General features: G+C 37.7%; 2 protein-coding genes across 2 annotated transcripts; one reads left to right on the forward strand and one right to left on the reverse strand.

Annotated features, from left to right (window-relative positions):
- Positions 1–13: 13 nt before the first annotated feature.
- On the forward strand, positions 14–6237 carry LOC135688078 (serine/threonine-protein kinase RIO1). Its single transcript, XM_065204784.2, has 2 exons — positions 14–169; positions 3837–6237. Exons 1-2 carry the CDS (start codon positions 41–43, stop codon positions 5358–5360), a joined length of 1653 nt encoding a protein of 550 aa, XP_065060856.2. The 5' UTR covers positions 14–40; the 3' UTR covers positions 5361–6237.
- Positions 6238–6362: 125 nt separating this feature from the next.
- On the reverse strand, positions 6363–17202 carry LOC135688077 (collagen alpha-5(VI) chain). Its single transcript, XM_089114097.1, has 10 exons — positions 16817–17202; positions 14525–14872; positions 13545–13817; positions 12812–12859; positions 11865–11921; positions 9926–10546; positions 9378–9575; positions 9041–9120; positions 7746–7901; positions 6363–7425 (listed from the first exon to the last, which is right to left on the reverse strand). The coding sequence occupies exons 1-10, from the start codon at positions 16866–16868 to the stop codon at positions 7336–7338; spliced, it is 1923 nt and encodes a 640-aa protein (XP_088970223.1). The 5' UTR covers positions 16869–17202; the 3' UTR covers positions 6363–7335.
- Positions 17203–19632: the final 2430 nt, after the last annotated feature.

The raw sequence follows: 19632 nt of genomic DNA on the forward strand, positions 1-19632 counted from the left end.
AACTAGTGCAACAGCAGCAACAGAATAAGAAATTTCAAGCATGGCGGATGTCGACGAAGCACGTTTTATGGATGCAGATGAAGACATTGTAGCTAATGTAAGAGATGAGCCCAGAAAAGCAATTCCCACGAAAGGAAAATATGCAGAGAAAAAAAAGGCTGCTGTTGAGGTAATTTTCTGAGTACTGAGAACTTTTTGAATTATTGAAAATTGGCAATGATTTGAATGAAGCTTTTTTGTGTGGTTGTGGGCCTATTTCTTCTTCCCTTGAATCAGTGGTGGCCAGTGGCGGCGCCAAGGGGTGTTATGGGTAATTCCCCCCCCCCCACTTTTCTGAAAATATGGTCTACATATTTCTTCTAAAAATGGATTAAAAAACGCTGGGTAGGAGTAGATCAAATTTCCTAAGGAAAATTATCTTCGTACAAATCACTGAAACGAGGCAAAAGGGGCGTTGTCCTACTGACCGCGCCCGTTACCCTCCCACTCTGTAATAGCTGGCGCCGCCACTGGTGGTGGCGCTAGAGAGGGGCAAAGGGCCAATCTGCAGAGTATGGCATGTGCACACCGGAGATATTTTTGCGCAAAACCTGTTGCACACCCGTATTTTTGGGTGTGGCAACTAAGATGGGTGTGGCTTGGTGTGGTCTCATAGAAAATGTCAGCTGATAAAAACAAGCACAGTTGTGTATGAACAATTTGAGATATCATGAATCTTACTTGACAAATATACAAATAAAAACTTGCGCTATCTTCAACAGTATACTTCACACGCATTTTTACGGTGAAATGCAAATTCACAAATTTTAACCACAACAGGGAAAAATAGTCGGTGCACACCAGCACACCATACATTTTTGGTGGTGCACACCGTCACACCAGGCTTTTTGCTCGTGCACACCGGAGATCTCGTCGAAAAGTGCCTTACTCTGCAGACTGGGCAAAGGGGGCTGCTGCCCCCTTTGGAGAAAGTTGGCCCTCGTCAGAAGGTAATCTAAGAAAATATTTTAATGTACTCATATCCTAGTAGCAGGCAAATTGAATGCATTTAAGGTCGCTGGAAGCCAGATTTCAAAATGTTCAAATTTTTCATCTCTCGATAATTTTGTGATCATAACTTCATATTGACTAGAAATATTTTTATCTAAAAGCTTGAGTATTAAGGTATTTATTTAACTTAATAATCTAAAAGGATAAAATTCCTATTTTGCAAAATAATTTTTTGTTTTTAAGCCGCTTTTGCAAATTTCATCAACGGCGTTCTGTTTAGGCCCTGACTACTGTTTACAAACTTCATTCGTGCTTCCGAACGCCAGCACATATTTATTTGAAATTCTTTGCATACATTGGAAGAACATTTGATCTATAACATTATCATGTTGTCCCATTGGTTAAATCTCCTAAGCTACTGAAATATTCAAATTTCAACTTTAACACGTGATTGTGATATCAAAATTCTTGAGAATCACTTCCAAACCGTAAACAGGACAAACAACAAGGAATAAACTGTTTATTTCTTGTTTATATTTTCAAGTAGCTGCCTTTGGAGAGAAGTGCAAGCAGAGGAAGAAGGGTTGCGCAGTGGCCTAAAGCTTCGTTGGGACTCAATGTGCATGATTTCATACAAAAAATGTCTCAAAAACTCAAAATTGATTTCAATAATTACTTTTTTGGAGTAAATCTTGAAGAAACAAACTTATTTCTCTGATGAAATAACAAGTTTTGATATTAGAGGTCAATAAATGTTCCACGGAATACCTTGACCAAAATTCCCATTGTTGTAATTCTAACTTCAAACAAATTTTCTAATTGTTGATTTGCTCGAATATATCAAATTGCAGGCATGAAATGATAGGTAGTTTGATAAAGAATCTGAAACATTTGACCATTTTGCGATATCTAAACTAAATCAAAAGTTATAGGCAGTAATGCGCACAGTGGTCGGAGAATGATTTAAGCCTCATTTGAGTTCTGCGGTGCAATAGCTGTGCATGGTGAAGTCACTCCAAAGATCTGTGACAGGCTCTCAGCCTTTAGCCCAGTTATAGTTATATATACAGTATCAGAATTTTGTAAAATTTTTCAAATTTCTTGGCAGTTTATTCATTGAATTAAATAATTCCAGTATCAAGACTTTTGGTGTAAGAGGTCAACGAAAACTGTTTACGGCCAAAGTGATGTTTAGTAAACTGTTCATGGTGCTTGAAATTTTGGACAATGCCTTTCCAAAAGAAATTAATTGTAGGTAATTTTATTAGGGTAGAGGTATATGCATGTGTGTCCTAGAGATGTTTAGGTAGTCAATATTTTATGGAAGAGTTTTTTCTAATTTGCATTCTTCTCTGAAAGCATTTGTAGGAGTCCATAGAGCAGTCCTATTACTGTGAAATTTTCATTGCTAAATTCTTATACTTTTATCATATTGGGTAAAATCCATTGGGGGCATTGGCAAATTGACAGTCTTAGTACCATATTTGAAATATTTCCAAACATCTCCTGTGTCCTACCAAATTTGTCATTACTAAGTAAGGGTGCACATCAAAACGTTTAGTGTTAGTAATCCTACTTGGAAATTCTACAATATCATCAAAGAACTGCAACTTTCCCCTTAAAGGATGATATGAGGAGAAAAAGTTATGCAATATAACACTATTTCAACTTTCAACATACCCCCTTCCCAGAGTACTGGGCCTGTTTTAAGTAGTGCTCTTACTTACAAGTGGTGCCCAGCAAGGCACTTGTCCCATCTGCCATGCTCAACATGGAGCAAAATTTTTTGCAGCTACAATAAAAAGGCCATTTGTGTCTGCAAGCTATGACCAAAGGGCCATGTACACAATTTTTGCCATCAACCAATCAAGCCACACTTTGGTTGCGATTCATTCCTTACAGGAGGGGCACTGTCACAACCAGTAATGGGAAAATATTAAGTCATTTTATGAAATAATAGGCTTGCCCCCCCCCCCCCCCAATATTTGACCAAGTGTCCACGACTGGTCACAACTTACAAACAGCAAAGTCATAAACTGTAATTGGGTGAGGTGAAAGATTAATTAGCTGACTTTTTTTGCAAAGTGTGTACACTGCGAGTAAACCTTTAATAGCCTCAGTTTTGGCATGATGCGGCTTGCTGATTATCTCATTTGATTTTCATGGCTAAACAAATTCATGTCGGTTAATAAACCCAGAAAATCGGCCTTTCCTCGGATTGATGTAATCAACTGATAAATCAAAACAGCAAAAGGTTTTAGGATAAAATCTTTATATAAAAAGATAGAAAGCTACTATGGTGTAGACAGAACGAGCCCGTTTTTGCCCTTGGACTCCATTAGTAATATAATGTTATCTGTTTGCAAGTGGCACTGTTAGGCCAACGTTTATAGTCATTTGCTGGCCTTTTTTATTTACCTATTTCGATCCAAACTAGGCATTGGTTTTTCCTAGCTTGGGTTCTCGATCTATGTTCTGACGTTTTATACTCTGAAAGGAGTATCAGTGGAAAAGCTGAAATATGTTTCAAAATGTTTTTTTTTTCAAAGCCATTTTTAGAATAACACTGTTCAATATATAAATGGAATTGATAAATTGATAAAACTCGAGAGGTTATGGAGAAAATTTCTAGAGTTGAAGCTAAATAGTCAATTCTTCAAAACCTGCCCTTATAGATGGTAGGCTCTCGTGGTGGTTAGCTTTATATGTGGGCACAAAAAAACATGTCGACCATCAATAGCGGTTGTACCACTACTCACAGCTAATTTTTGTACATTAGTGTGCTAATTTGAGATGATGCTGAGGTGATGTTTACTTAGGTTGCATTGTATTTTGTTGATTTACAGGAAGATGATTGGTCTGGAAACGACGACGAATACGAGGAAAACAGCGACGATGCGTATGATGACTGGGAGGACAATTACGGATTCAAAACTGGCAATGTTACAACAGGAGTGGTTCATAAAGTTGGAACTTCTCAAAATAAGCTAAAAGCAGCTCTGCAACCGCAGGAGAAACAATTCGGCAAGTTTTTGAATAAAATAAGTGTCAGTGAGTTCGTTGGTCCAAGAGAAGGTGGTAGTTTGGCTAAAGGTGGTACAAAGAAAGAATTTGAAAGGCGTACCAAAGACAAAGCAGACAGAGCAACTGTTGAACAAGTACTGGATCCCAGAACGAAGATGATTTTGTTTAAATTACTGAACAGAGGTTTTATCAAAAGTATTAATGGATGTATCAGTACAGGGAAAGAAGCCAATGTCTATCACGCTAGTGGGCCTAATGGTGAAGACAGAGCTGTTAAAATTTACAAGACTTCAATATTGACATTTAAAGACAGAGATAAGTATGTTACAGGAGAGTTCAGATTTAGGCACGGGTATTGCAAGAGTAACCCACGGAAGATGGTTAAGACATGGGCAGAAAAGGAAATGAGAAACCTTACTAGAATGTTCAACAATGAAATACCTTGCCCAGAGCCATATTTACTGCGAAGTCATGTCCTTGTTATGGATTTCATTGGCTGTAATGGTTGGCCGGCACCTTTATTAAAAGACTGTGTTATATCTGAATCAAAATCAAGAGAACTCTATATGCAATGTGTACGGCTAATTAGGGATCTGTATTGGAAGTGCAAATTAGTCCATGCAGATTTGAGTGAGTTCAACATGCTTTTTAACCAAGTCATTGACAAGCTTTACGTCATAGATGTTTCCCAGTCAGTTGAGCATGACCACCCAGCTGCCCTCACATTTCTTCGTAAAGATTGCACAAATATCAATGACTTTTTCAGAAAACATCATGTAAGCACAATGACAGTGAAAGAGCTATTTGAGTTTGTCACAGATCCTACAGTTAACGATGAGAATATTGAGGAATACTTGGAGAAAATCCAAGAGAAAGCTGTTAATCGCAGTGTAGAAGACGTCACTCAACAAGATTTGGTGGATGAAGAAGTATTCAAAAATGCATTCATACCAAGAACTTTAGATGAAGTAATAGATTTTGAGCGGGATGCTATGAAAGCACAAGATGGCACTTCAGAGGATGTTTATTACCCTATGGTGACTGGATTGAAACCAGATCTATCTGGAGCCAAAGAACATCCCAGCATACTTGACACAGAAAGGGGAGATGAAAGCAAAATGGAAGAGATAGAAGATGAAGAAATGTCTGATGAAGCATCAAGTGCTGAGTCAAATGATGAAGACATTGGCAGTGGTAACGAAATAAAAACAGAGGAAGAAATGTCAAGAAAAGAACACAAGAAGATAGTGAAAGAACAAAACCGGGAAAGAAGAAAGAACAAAATGCCTAAACATGTGAAGAAAAGGAGGGAGAAAATTGGAAAGACAAGAAAACCTAAGAGATAAGTGTAAAATGTTGCGTTTCTAAGTTTGGACGAGAAATAAAAATTATCTGGTTTAAATTAGAGAACTAAGACCCCGTTTACACTGTCCCGTGCAAGTTTGGAACCGTGACAAAACTGTCGCGGTTTGCCCTTCCGTTTACGCTAGCACTGTGGAACCGAGACGATTTTGCTCTGCTATCCGGAACAGTTTTGTTCTTGCTTTGAAGGCGAACGAATTTTATACCTTCACGGTTCCGTTTTTAAACGGGACAATGTAAACACCTATCCGAGACAATTCTGTCGCAGATTCACAATGAGGTCTTTTGTATGGCTGCTTCAGGTAATCGAGGCTTTGATTTTGGCGGATTTTTTAGACAAGGAAATTGTCAAGATGGCTGTTGAAAATTCAATCTACGTTTTCAAATTCCTTATCGCCATGTTAAAACAAGTGGCAGCGATCGATGGGCTGAATATCTAGCAGCCATTTACGATGGTTGCCACCGTCTTTGACAACGCTTTTCAACTCTTAAGGATAAAGAAAAATTCCGAAGAAAAGAAGACGAATTTGAAGATTCTGGACAGTTTTGTCTCCGTACTTATTTTTTATTTTCTCCCAGTCCAAGCCTTGATTGCCTCGATTGACGAAATATAGCCTCCTTTAAACAATGTTTGACCATTGAATTTACGTCGTACCGGTACAGTGTAAACCGAACGACTAAACGGAACAATTTGGAACAGCGACAGTGTAAACACTTGCGAACCGTGACGGTACAAAATTATCCCGGGACAGTGTAAACGGGGTCTAAGTAACCAATTTGATCAAAATATTTCACTTATTATTATGAAAACAATCTTCCTGTACGCTGATCTCAGAATTCATAGTTTCAATTTAACATTTTTCTTCGTGTTTCTTTTTGAGTTTACCTATCTGCTTTGGGACTATCTTAAATGCGATACTGGTATTCATACGTTAATTTTGGTCTCAAAACTTTCATGTTTTCATTACTTTCATTACGTTGTGGGCAAACAAATCAGGTAAGGTTTGCGATGGTCTTGCAAATATCCCCGATGAACTTCGTTTATGCCAGCATTAAAGGGGAGAAGTTGATAAATTTTATCCTGGTCAAATTGTTCCAGCGTATTTAGAAAATAAAAGCACAATCGTCCAATGCGAAATCAGCAAAGTTTTAATTTGCAAAGAAAGATCGTTGTTTTAATAAAATCAATTGATGAAATCGAAGAACATAAATATAAAGAAACCTTGAAATATTTGTTTAGTGAACTGCCTTGTTTAAAATGCATGTTTATGTCTTGTACTGTAAAGCTTTGTTTTTCTTGTTGGAATAAACTCTTGAACTCTGCTGCCTCTCCTCTCGAGTCACGTGTTATGAATTCCACATGACCAAAAGCGAAAATCTTGTCTGTTTTCACCAAAAGCATTTGGGAGAAGTTTCATGTAATCAAACTACTTGTTGCAAACTTCATGTATCAATCAGAAAAAATTATTTCCGGCTTTTTTAAAATTTACCATCAACCTCCAATTATCTATTTATTATTCTCTTTATTCAGTAAAAAAACAACTGCCATGAGACAAATATTAAGAAAAAGGCATATTATTTTCATGATCACAGCGAAAAGTATTCTATTTTGATAAAAAATATTGTAAAATAGAAGAGATTAATCCGAATTCGGAATATATAATTAGAATTCAAATCAAACTAGTTTGCGAAAGATCATTGAAAGTTGAAAATGTCCATATTAGGGCACTTGAAAGGTGTTGTCGCACGTGTCCACAAGCCAGTATGAACCTGATTGGTTAAAAAAACCAATTCGATGAAAACCAATCAAATCAAGAACTGTCTTGTTCTAACCAGCCTTCTAAGTCCTGATTCACATATGGCGATTTTCAAATCCAGCAAACAGCAACGCAAAACCAAGTTTTAAATCTTTAAAAGCTAGTAGAAAAAGTCGAAAAAGAAGGAGTTTTTGTAAAAAATCTAAACGGATCTTTTTCTTCTCTTTTGTATATTTCGACGAATTAGCTCTGCAACAGCTTCATTGACTTTGCTTTGATATGGAAGCCATGTCTAAAAGAAATATCCAATTAGAAGTGTCTTTACATAGATACTGCTTGTGCTAGAAAAAAGCAAGTAAAGTGGAAACATGGCTTGTTTGGGAGACGAGAGAGTGTAAATCTTAAAATGAGTGAGGCAACCCTCCGTCCTGGAGTCAGAGCATGCATAATAATAACTTCGTTCCATGCGCATTTGAATCTAGGACGGAGTGTTGCCAAACTCATTAAAGACTTTCTCTTGCTCGTCGTCCTAAGTGCATAAACGTCGGGTAATTGCTAAATGTAATTAGAAATTTATATCAAGGTGCAGATGGAAGGATGAGTGATAATTACCTTAAGAAGCTCTCTGATCTCTTCAACTGTTTTGTTTTTAAGGCTAGTCCCAGCCATTAATTTTGGGTGAATGTTCCTTCCCTGTCCATATTCGTTAAGAGCGTTTTTCGGGCCAGTCTGAGAAACCTCTGAACTTTGTACCACCATGTTATTACTCTGTTTGGCAGAAAAAATAATTGATAGTTGAAATATGATGAAAAATTGAGATGTACAGAAAAAAAATTGATTTGTTGTTTCTATGACAAAAATTGACAAATTTCATGTGCCAACGTAAAAGCAGGACAAGATAGATATATATCGTTTCGTTGGGTATGTCTCAGTGCATCGAAAGGACTGCAGGCTGGGTATTACTAGATTCTCAACTACTAAGCCATACAGAAGTACTGTATGCAGTTGCGCAGTCAAGCTACTGTAATGTCTTGTCGTAATGTTTTATCGTATTAAACACCGTATATGCACCGTATAAAATTATAAGTATGTTTATAAAACAGTAATTTAACCATACGGAAACCGTTTTTTTGTCATTCGCTATTTATTTGTTTCGATCAAAATGCAGAATGCAGAAGGAAAACAAAATGTAAGTAAAATAAGACTCTGTACTAACACTAAATAACGAAAAATGGTACAGTTTAAACGGTCAAAATTTCAATATATTTAAGAAAATTGTTCATAAATGTAAAACGACGAACGTCTTTCAGTTTCAAATCTTAATATTTTGTCAAAATATACAGAACCAGCTCACCGGTTAGCCCTCTCATGAATCTGAATAAGATGCGCTCGAAATATTTCATATTATCAAAACAAACATATTTGAACATAGCATCGCAAGTAGAAAAAAAGAAGAGCTTTCATCCTACGCTGGAATGCTTGAAAATCATCGCAATGACGCTAGACTTACGCAATGACGCAAAACAAGATTGGTATGCTGTCGTATAACTACAGAGAGTGATTGATTGGAAAAAGATTGGTAGAACCCAACACCCATCGTATCTTCCCACCAACTGTATGAAAAAGGTTGGTCTTTCCATTGCAATAGGTTTTCAACTTTAAAAATAAGAAGGCTACTTAGGCCATAAGTCATACAGAACGTTTCTTCTTACTGCAAAATTGGAACAGGATGTTAAATGTAAGCAACCTTTTTCCCAATACTGTTCATTGCGTATTGAACTTCAATAACGCTCAATGGAAAAAACGGCATCGTGTTTAACATACCGCCGAGAGGGACTCGTGTTCGATTTAGGAGCGGTCTAATATGTTTAAAGATTGAATTCTAATATGAAATCCAATTCACTCACGTTTGCTCCATTAAAGATATTCAAATACACAGCTGGTTTTTCCCCACAACCTCTGCTGCATCCACAGTCATCTGTACATCCTAAAGAAATGGTAAATGAAGAAATATGATCTAGTGTTTCAAAGGATACAGTAGTCTATTACGTCCATGCCTTGTTGAAATAGCAATTAGAGCCGGGGATGTGAGCCAAAAGTGTACGAAGAGGAGGCTTTCATACATAACTCGCTACGTGACAGCAAAGATCTTTGGTGACAGCAAGTGGTTACTTAAATGAATCTATTTCAAGAACTTTTTCTTGCATCCTCAATAATAGGAACACAAAATTACAGAATACTCACCGCAGTCTCGGCAATCTCTGCATTTGCAGTCATTCTTTCCCTTAGTAGTCGCTGAGCTAGCTGGGGTCGTTGCCAGGGTTGCTGCTTGGGTGGTCGCTTGGGTCGTTGCTAGGGTCGTTGCTGGGGTCGTTGCTGGGGTCGTTGCTGGGCTCGTTCGTGCTTTGTCAGTAAAAGTTATCACTTTTGGTGTAGCTGTTCCTATACAAAGAATCATGAAATGTATGTTACTCAGTTACTTTCAGATCTTACTGAACTGCTTATTTTCTATCTATTTGAATAGCATAGAATGGCTTGTAGTTTAATGCTACGTTTTCCTGACCTATACTGTCTATTAAGCTGAATTTCGTGAGAGGAGAATCGAGTGGCTTTTGTTACAACTAAATGCTTGCTTGTGCTACATTTCTAGGTAATTGGCTGGCTTTAATGTTATTTATATTTCTCCATCATATGAAACATGTTGTAGAGTTATTGGACAGAGAACCCTTATACCCATTGATGCTAGGCAAAAATCTCTGGATATGACTTGTAAAAGAATGGAGCAAACGTACTCAGCTGTCCTCCTTTGCATGCAAACTCGGTAAGATTCTTGACAAATTCATCTGTGACGAGTTCATCGAATCGCTTCAGCATGTAAACCTGGTTAGGTGAGCCTGTAATCAATTCCAGCTGAGTTTTGTTCACCGCACCACCTACACCAATGGCATATATGGTGATATTTCTGCTTCGAAGGCGTCTTGCTTCAATTTCGGGTTCAACCACGATTTCGTTTCCTACATCGTAATTACCAGCAGCTGGAAGCTGTTTCCCATCGGTAACGAGAATCAAAATATCTTTTACACTCGGTCTATCTCCGTTCTTTGCAGCAAATAAATCTTCTCCAGCGACTTTAAGCGCCTTATCTATTCTAGTTTGGTACCCATATAAGGGCATCTTTTCGACATCATTTCTAAACTGTACAATGTTATTTGTAAAGGGAACAAGCATTTTCACATAGGATGCAGAGCTAAAAAGAACGACACTTGCTCGAGAACCTTGGTTAAATCCAGCAGCTGATGCTACTCTTTGGACAAAGAACTTCTCCTTGGAGTAATATTGTTTGATGCTTTTTGAAGAATCAATCAAAAACCCAATGTCAACTGCCTCCCTGCATATATTTGATTTTTCATCAGCTAGAACAAAGATGAATAAAATTGCATTTTTAACCAGCAACTCTAAACATTATTGGCAATAAGTACTTTGTGTAAGAAGGGCACATTGTGTAAGAAAACAACAATAATACTTGTTTGAAAATTGTGAAGTTTGTTCTTATTCTGACTTTTGCCTTAAAAATTCTGTTGTTAAAATATTAATAATTTTTATGCACTTGTCTGTTTATCATTAACTTGTTCTAACTGTAGGGATCGGACATAAAGTATTTACTTTATGGGGGTGGACGATTTTCCAAAAACTTGGCAAAACAATCAAAAGCCCATTCTTTATTTTTATTTTATCTTTGTGGCCCAATAGCAATATCGGGATATTTTCTATGACCCCATTAAACGCGTCATTCTCAGAACCCACTACCAGTGAGCATCATAAACTGATTTTTGAGCCAATTTCAAAGGGCGTCTTTCCCGCCGTCAGTTACAACAGAATGTAAGACTTGTAGAAGTCTGAAGTTTGAGGTCATGAACATATATTTTTAGATTTTTCGAATTTTCACTACATAACCGAAAGGAACACCATTAAATGCTTCTAAAGATGCAAAATAAATCAAACATGTCAATAATCTGGTTTGATATGGCAAATAAAAGATTGAAAGTTATTTATCTAACTAGCGGGCTATCTAACTTCTTGATAAAGTTATGAGATGAACAGAAGTCAAATTACAGAGGCTGGATTGGGAGATAGCTTATTTTGCCAAATCTCTGCCAATTCGTAACATATTTAACTGATTTTCCACAACTAGAAGTGATTCATGGGGCTCTAAGGGATTCATGAGAAGTTTTAGTGATGTCATAGCTTAAGAACTCTGTGATATTGGTCCTTAAGAATAGAATGGTCAGACTAACATGGAAAGGATCATGAATACTTTGTGAAGGATAGAAACCTTTTTTATAACCGTTTTTTATATGAGTTTTGAGCCGCTAAAGTCGGAACCTATCTTCATCTGTAAACATTTTTCTTCATTTTCAAGCTACACTGAATATGTCCAAAGTGAGAGCTGTGTAAGGTCCCGTTTACACTTTGTTCCGTATAAAAAGTGACACGGATTGGCCTTCAGTTTACACATTATTTTTTATAATTTGATTTCAATGGCCCCACGAAATGGGCACGACATTTTTCATAGCTCCATACAGGTTTGACAGAATTTTTCATGGCCCACCCAAATATCGTCCACCCCCATTAAGAAGCAGATACTTTATGACCGTTCCACTAAACACATCGGAAAAAACATATGTGTAGCTATATGTGATAAACAAATAGCTATGTTACAACTTGACTTACCAGCGAGTATTAACCGTAGGCTTTCAGCATTAACAGAAAGAGGGGAAAACTCAACTCCTGTAGATAGAAAAATGTTTTCATTCAGAGAGATTTTAAAGTCAGGAAAGGTTTTAAAAATACGGAGGTTCACAAAACGTGAAAGAAACAAAAGAAATTGCCGCACACACTCCAAAGGGTAAGTGTTGACCAGTTGTTCCAAATCATATACATTTAATAGGTCAACATAAACTAGGAGGATCACTACAGGATATGTCGTCGAGCTAAAATATATTCAATGCTCAATTAATGCTTGAAGTAATCAGGTCCTATAGATATACGGATCAATTAAAACTATTTAAATACAACTTTCAGGGCCTCCGAGGAAGGGGGGGGGCCGGGGGAGGGGTCTTGCCCCCCCACTTGTCGCAAAACAATAGAGATTTTTCAAAATCTTTTGTTATGAGTGTTAAATTTTTCCTTGCCCCCCCCACTTCTCAACTTTTGTCGGAGCCCATGACTTGGTTTAAAACAGTTTTAAATACAACTTTCGATATCACAGATCACTAATTTTAGAGGTTAGATAGATAGATAGATAAACTTTATTTACAGAGGATAAACCTGGTGAGCCTAACAACTAATCTTCCCCGGGGTTTTTACGTTCTCTTGTTGCCTATTGTGTTGGTTGCTGGTTTCTTTACTATGATTTAATCTAATTTCAATTATTTAATGTGGGTTGCCCTTCAGCAATGCTGAGCTTCAAAGAATCTTCAATTTAAATAAATACAAAATTGACAAACAAGTAGTAATGAATATCTTGCATCAATTGAAGTCATAAAATGAAATATAAAACACGAATCATAACCTAATATGCAGTAAGGATCCAAATACAAAATTTATTACTAATTTCTATTTTTATTGAGGTTTCAAGGCGTCTTTATTAAATGACTGCTGTTAGAATATTCACTTACGTGGACTTGTAGCGATTTCTCCAGTATCTGGATCAAAAGTTTCTTCAGCTAGAACAAAAGTGGTTTAAGAAATGATACATTTTTCATTTTTTCATCTGCCAAAAATGGTCGAGTATTTACAAATTTTCCAGTAAAATTTTTAATAGGAATTGCTAGGAAACTAGTTTAAGTGATTTAATAAAGGAATGAAAGAATAAGGGAATAAAAATCGTCTTCCAAAATTGCCCTATTTTTGCAAATCAAAGAAATTGTCTTTCGAAGTTTGATTATGATATTCTTTAACGAACAAGTTGCATTCAAACCAGGCCTACTCTCCTTCCTTCGAAACGTCGATTAATCAATAGTGACAAATTTTTAGATAACTTTAGCATTCTGTAGCTTCTAGTGACTGTATGTAAACTGTCAAAAAATCAACTTTTTTGTTTTTTCCCTTTAAATGTAAATATGGCGGTTAATCTGGCTGGTTTCATAAAAAGGTCACTTTCAAAGATAAAGAGTTCAAAAAGTTACTCTGTTTTAAAAGATAATAGAAAAGATGTTAAAGAACCTTTGAAAAACGCCTCCCCATTGGCGCCGTGGTTGTTGGGGGGTATACTTTGAGATGACGGAGAAAACCTCAAGGATTATTAGGGGCTAAATGCTGTATATATAGCTCTTTTGATACAGCTTGCTTCTTATAAAGGTCTTTACGCCCCTAATGTCCTAAGCAATTTAAGTAATCAGATAATCATACCGAATCGGTATGTTCCATTGATAAGTTTACTGATCGTTTTTAGCGCAGGCATGGCACTACCTCCATCTTTTACCGGGAACGCGCTGTTTTTTTCAAGAACAATGTCATTCAAATATTCTTTTTTGCCATCTCCCATCGCAACCACATACAATGTGATACCGTAGTCGTGAAGGTGTTTTACAGCGTCTTCTGTTGGTAAATTATCTTTGCCTGGGCCATTGTTCAGAACCAATATAACAGAGTTACCAACGCTGAATCTGGCACCGGAGCTTTCTGAAATTAAAAAGGGAAGCTATTTTATGCATTAGAGCTAGACTTATAAACTAGGGAATCAGGAACACCATCAGGGTTATAATGAACCTCATCTTTGTTTTATCGTCATTCTTAAAACTTGCTGCTCTATTCTCTTTATGATTTTGCCTTTTACTTTTTTCCTAATCTTTCCTTGATAGATTTCTGAATTTCTGAGTATTGTATGTTTTTTTCTTGAAACCTCTTTTAGAATTAACACCTTACCTATTATTAAGAAACACGGTGAATAATACCGGTAGAGAAGGCTAAAAACTTTTCGGAGGAGTTGAACAGGTTAAAAACTAAGAAGGGGGCAATTTTTGCATGGCTTACATTTGGGAAAAAATCGGGGCGGGTGGTGCTAAGATCCCTGCCCATGGGGTGAAAATCCCGGGGGAGGGGGGTTCTGGGGGTTGTAAAACGTTTACTTGTAACCTATAGACCAAGTTTTGCTTCGAGATCTGAAGGGCACCACTCAGTTTTGCAGGGCAGAATCCTTTTCACCCCCCAAACCTATTGGCCAATTTACGCCCCTGTCCCTACCTATAATCATACAAAAATGACTTAAACATGAGCAGAGGCATTTCTGGATACGTATGGAAATTTCAACCAAAAAAGGCCCACTCACTTTTCTCGTCTGTAAACTTAAACTCTTAAAAAAACTAGTAAAGTTTCTTTTCTAAACTTACGCGAGCTTAGCATTTTATAAGCAGTTTCAATTGCTGCAGCCAAATTGCTCTTGTCGTATGAAAAATTCAGTTTTCCGGAGCTGGCTTGTTGTTTTGCTTGCTCTTTGATGATATTTAACGCCGTCTTATAGCACGGTGCATCACCATATGTGCAGGACAGTGGTATCAAAGTATCAACTTTTTTCCAGACCAGAATGACACCAAGTCTGATACAGTCGTGGTTCTCCAGCTTTAGTGACCATGTCAACTCTTGTAATGCCTTCTCTACATTTTCGAATTGATTCGGAGTATTGTATGCCAGTTCATAAACCATTACAACATCTTGGCGCTGAATACACTCTTGTGAATCTGGAAAGAAAATAGATATAGACTTCACAATCAAGGTCCCATGCCTAATTTGCTTTATAAACCCCCTTGTATATCAAACGTGTTTTTTATGCTGCCTCTTTACAGAATTTTTTATGTATGGTACTGGAACGTGCTGCTGGTGGGCGGGGCGACCATATCACTGAACCTCGTTCAGTTTATCAATTTTAGGGCCTGTTTAAAATTTCGGTATTAAATTATCGTTTTCGTCCAACTTCGATTGTTGACATAATGGTTCAGGCTCTTTCTTTTTGCAGAAAACTCGGAAGTCATGAGAATTGTAAGAGGAAGGAGGAAGGCTGAATCTGGTCCTTCAAATGGAGCTTACTGACAGATGATGGTGGCAATTGTACAAAACTCAAAATGATATCTCAACGAGTGATAAAGGTGTTTCCAATTCAATAAAAATAATTTTAAAAAAATTGAACAGGCAAGTTCAAACGTTAAAAAATTAATTGAGTAAATAAAATAAAATCTGAAACGTATTGGAAAAATTACTAGCAATAGAAGAACTGCAGCAAGTAAAAGCAAGCCGTCTTTTTGTCAAGTGCTTCTTCAACTTCAAAAGTACGTTACCAATTCCCGATGCACTGCCGGTATGCGCGCAGAGAAGCGTAAAATAAACAGTTTTGGCATGATAAAACTTTGAACAAAGACAAGCCTAAAGCCCCAGTCAAAGGAACTGAGCCTTTCACTGAGCAACGCTCAACATGCTTGCTCAGTGAAAAGTTCAGTTCAGTTCTGTGGTTTGACCACTTGTTCTGCTCAGAGATGTTGGACGGCGAACCGAACCTCGCACGTACGACTGGAGACAGTGGCGGATTTAAGGGGGAGGGGGGCAACTAGGGGCAGTTGCCTCTCCTTCGACGAGTTGAAGCAAGTCTGGCGCCCCTTTTTGGAAATTGTGCGCCCCTTTTGAAGAATGAGAATAAGGTGAAAAAGTTTCTGAGACTGATAGGTTAATTTGCTTCAAGGATTATCTCAAAGTCATGTTGTTTATTTTGAAAATGGATCTGAAATTGTTGTATACAGCGTACTCTCGTCACCAATTTTTGAAAAATTTTCAGCGCCCCCACTACCAATTGCTCCTCCTGCAAATTTGCTCTGGATCCGCCCCTGACTGGAGAAAGTATATGAATCACGAGAACAGCTTTGAAATCCCGCGTAAAGTTACAAAACAAACAGGGCAGCTTAAAATCGGCAAAGAAAGTTCTTGTTAGAAAATGAAGAAGTAGAACCTCATTTCTACTCTTAACTACCCAGAAAGAGACGGTTTGGGGTCAGGAAAATTTACAAGCAACCTAAAGTTAAAAGTGAATGCATTCGACATGCACAACTGTGTCGGATCCCGAATTATTTTTTCAGATGTTTCAAATGTCAGCTACAAAATTCGAAGGATTATTAAAATATGTTGCTCCTCTTTTTTCTTTTGATTCGGGAATCTATGAGAACAGAACCAATTCAGCCTCCTGAATGTGTGTGTTACATTGAGTTCATCATTGTAACGGGTGATGCATTCAACACTACCGCTGCAAGCTATCGTATAAGCGGACGTTTTCAGTCAATCTGATTGGATAAATGTCAGTGAACACTGAAAGTCGCCTTGAGTTCGACTGTCATACGTGTCACGGACGGCCGCCTGTCCTGTCAACGCGATTCTCAATTTATTGCCTTTGAGCGTGCACCAATTTGAGCGCGCCGTGAGCGCGGCCAAGTGGAGGTCTACCTTACAGCCACTCGTCACGCTGTGATTTTCAAATCGTATTCATTCGTATCATAATGTGAAACGTTATCGATGCTTTCGTATTGTAAAAATGAACAATAATCTTAAGCAGTTTTGCAAGAAATGTTTTTTATTAGAAATGTTTCATGTTTTATATTTTGAGCATGCAAGGAACTGCAAGGTGATAAATTCGATATACTTACGTGTTTGGAGAAATAACACCGAGCCAATGGATAACAATAGGGTGATGTACATCGTGCCAACTCTTGGTAATAAAAAGATTCCACGTAAGGTTAGGCAGAGAGATGCGAGAGAGCAAGCCGACGTGTTCCTCGCGTGCTTCTCTTAATCAACTGACTTTTATCAGTCCAAAACAAACTTTGAAAAAGAGTTATTTATTTATCAACACAATAGGACGCCGATCTTCAACAAATGTAACGATTTATGGGTTCTTCTTAAGACGGTGACTTTGTATTGTAATCAAACCAATGGGCTAGGCCAACGGACTTAAGCCCGAACATATGTGATGGTCAAGCGCTGCCGCACAGCTTCCGACAGTACTGTGTTGTATTTGCGGAATATTACCCTACTGCGCTTGCATTAGTAAAACCATACTTTTGTAAAACAAATGTTTTAATGTATGGCCAAACAAATGCAACAATATTGATCAAACATGAGAACAAAAGCGATGTTTTACGAAAAGTTTTATGGAAATCAACCTTGACAAATTATCGTAAAACGTCGTAAAACATCGTAAAACGTCGTAAAACATGGTGGCCAAACGAATGAAACATGTTCATGCAACAATGATATATGATGTCTTATGCCGATGTTTTATTTCGTCACTATTGGCCAGGGCTTAACACGTAGTTCACATATTTGTATGATATAACTCACCACTATAAAGTCACAAACATGATATGTTCAAATTCAATTCTGTATAATAACAATCTTTTGGTGGTACAGAACTTAAAAATGGCTTTGAAAGAAGCAAACATTTTGTGAACTAAAGCCTTTAGTCTGACACACTTTCCGAGGTGAAAAGGACTGCGTTCCTGCCACACAAAAAAGTTCTGTTATATATGGATTTATGTGCCAGTGTGATCCTGGCTACGTAGGACGCACCACCCAAAGATTAGAGGATAGAATAAAACAACATGTTCCATCTAATATTAGAAACAAAACCCATCCCCAAAGAGAACAGCCACCTCGGTCTTGCAAATCTAAAATTACAACTAGAACCTGCGATTCTGCTATCGGGCAGCATTTACTAGAAAACCCAGATTGTGCAAAAACTATAATGGCGACATGTTTCGGATTATTGGTAAAGCCCGAACGTCGTTCCACCTAGCAGTTTTAGAATCTATCTACATAAGCACGAAAAAACCGCTACTGTGTAGACAAAAGGAGTTCGTTTTCAACTTAGGACTCCACTGGTAACATTCTAATAGGCAAGCGGCACTGATTGGTCAACCTATACAATCATGTGCTCGTGTTTCTGATTGGCCTATTTCTATCCACAACTGGGTATATATATTTCTTAGCATAGAGTTTTCGATCTATGTTCTGACGTTTTGAACTCTGAAGAGTGTCAGACGAAAAGCTTTAGTTTACTAAATGTTTGCTTTTTTCAAAGCCATTTACAAGTTTTGTACCACCAAAAGATTGTTTAAAGGGAATTTTGCATAACATTCTAGCAAACTGGGTAACCGAAATTTTTAAAGTTTAAATCATAAGAGTAAAGGCCAATGATCATTTTAAGCCCTCACAACATTCTAGCAAATGACCGGAAGTTGCGTTTCCGGAAGCATAAAAAATGTACGGTCAGCAAAATTTTTCAAATCTGATGATACTGTCGGAAAGAATATGCAAAACTGAGCAAAATATTTAAAAAGAGCAATGTGATCTGACCTATAAGAAAAAGTTATGGCTGTAGAAACTTTCCGTTTTGTCAAACAACTTGCTTTCTCGAGTTTCCTGATAGTGCAGACGCATAGCGGTAGAATTGTGTATGTTATGATAACAGCATGAAGTTTGGTACAAGTACACAATCCGATATGCTGAATAAGATCACTTCTTCTAATTCATCAGTTCACGGCAAACGACTAAAAATATCTTAAATGGCTAACGGCGAAAATGTAACGGCAAACACAGTTCTGCAAGCTAGCGACAAGGTACACTGAGTTCGACAAAGCTTACGGCAAGACTGAACCTAACTATAAAGCCACCCCTTTTATACCCCAAGAACAATACAATTTACAGAAGCTCATCCATCTAGAGTAGTCGAGTGAAAAGTCGAGAGCGTTTGAACGGGGCTTAACTGAAACTTAGTTTCCTGGCGTAATCTGAAATGCTAAATAAAGTGAAATGTATACCTAGTTTTAAAACTTCACTAAAGGCTTTATTTAGACTGAGGTACTTATACCTAGTCCATTGCTGGCTATCGCAACTTTGATTCCAGAGCTTTTGAATCAAATGGCTGTGTTCCCGTTGTAGTGAAGCTGTGGCTAGAAAAATTTGGTTCCCTGCTTGGTTTCTGCGACAGATCTGTCAAGAGGGAAAACAAATGCTTCCATTATCATCATGCAATTCCAGTAATTAAATCTTCTTCCATTTCCGATAGTCTTTTGTTCGCAGATTCAAATGTCATCCACTACCACAGCTAGGCCAGCCAAAGCCAGCAGCGTAATCCGTTAAGGCGGGATAAGCTATTGTTCACATTAGCCAATCATTGAGGGGACATATTGCAACTATCCTTATCAAAATTTTGAGGTAAGCATTGGCCCGTACCCCCTAGAAGAGTCTACCGTAGGGGGAGGTTTTCTATTTACTTTCGTCCTGACCTAGGCGCCATAAATCCTCTCCGCGGCCCTTTACACACGCTGCTTTACAGTCTAAATTTGCCACCATAAATCCCCATCAAGGCGATACCGGACTCATTTCGTATCGGATCGCTTTTCATATCGGATAGGCCTTCTGTCCGGTATCGTGTGAACAGAGCTTGATATTCGTATCGGAT

The sequence above is a fragment of the Rhopilema esculentum genome, chromosome 19 (assembly GCF_057945365.1).
Source record: "Rhopilema esculentum isolate cy_ngs chromosome 19, ASM5794536v1, whole genome shotgun sequence".
Classification (NCBI taxonomy): domain Eukaryota; kingdom Metazoa; phylum Cnidaria; class Scyphozoa; order Rhizostomeae; family Rhizostomatidae; genus Rhopilema; species Rhopilema esculentum.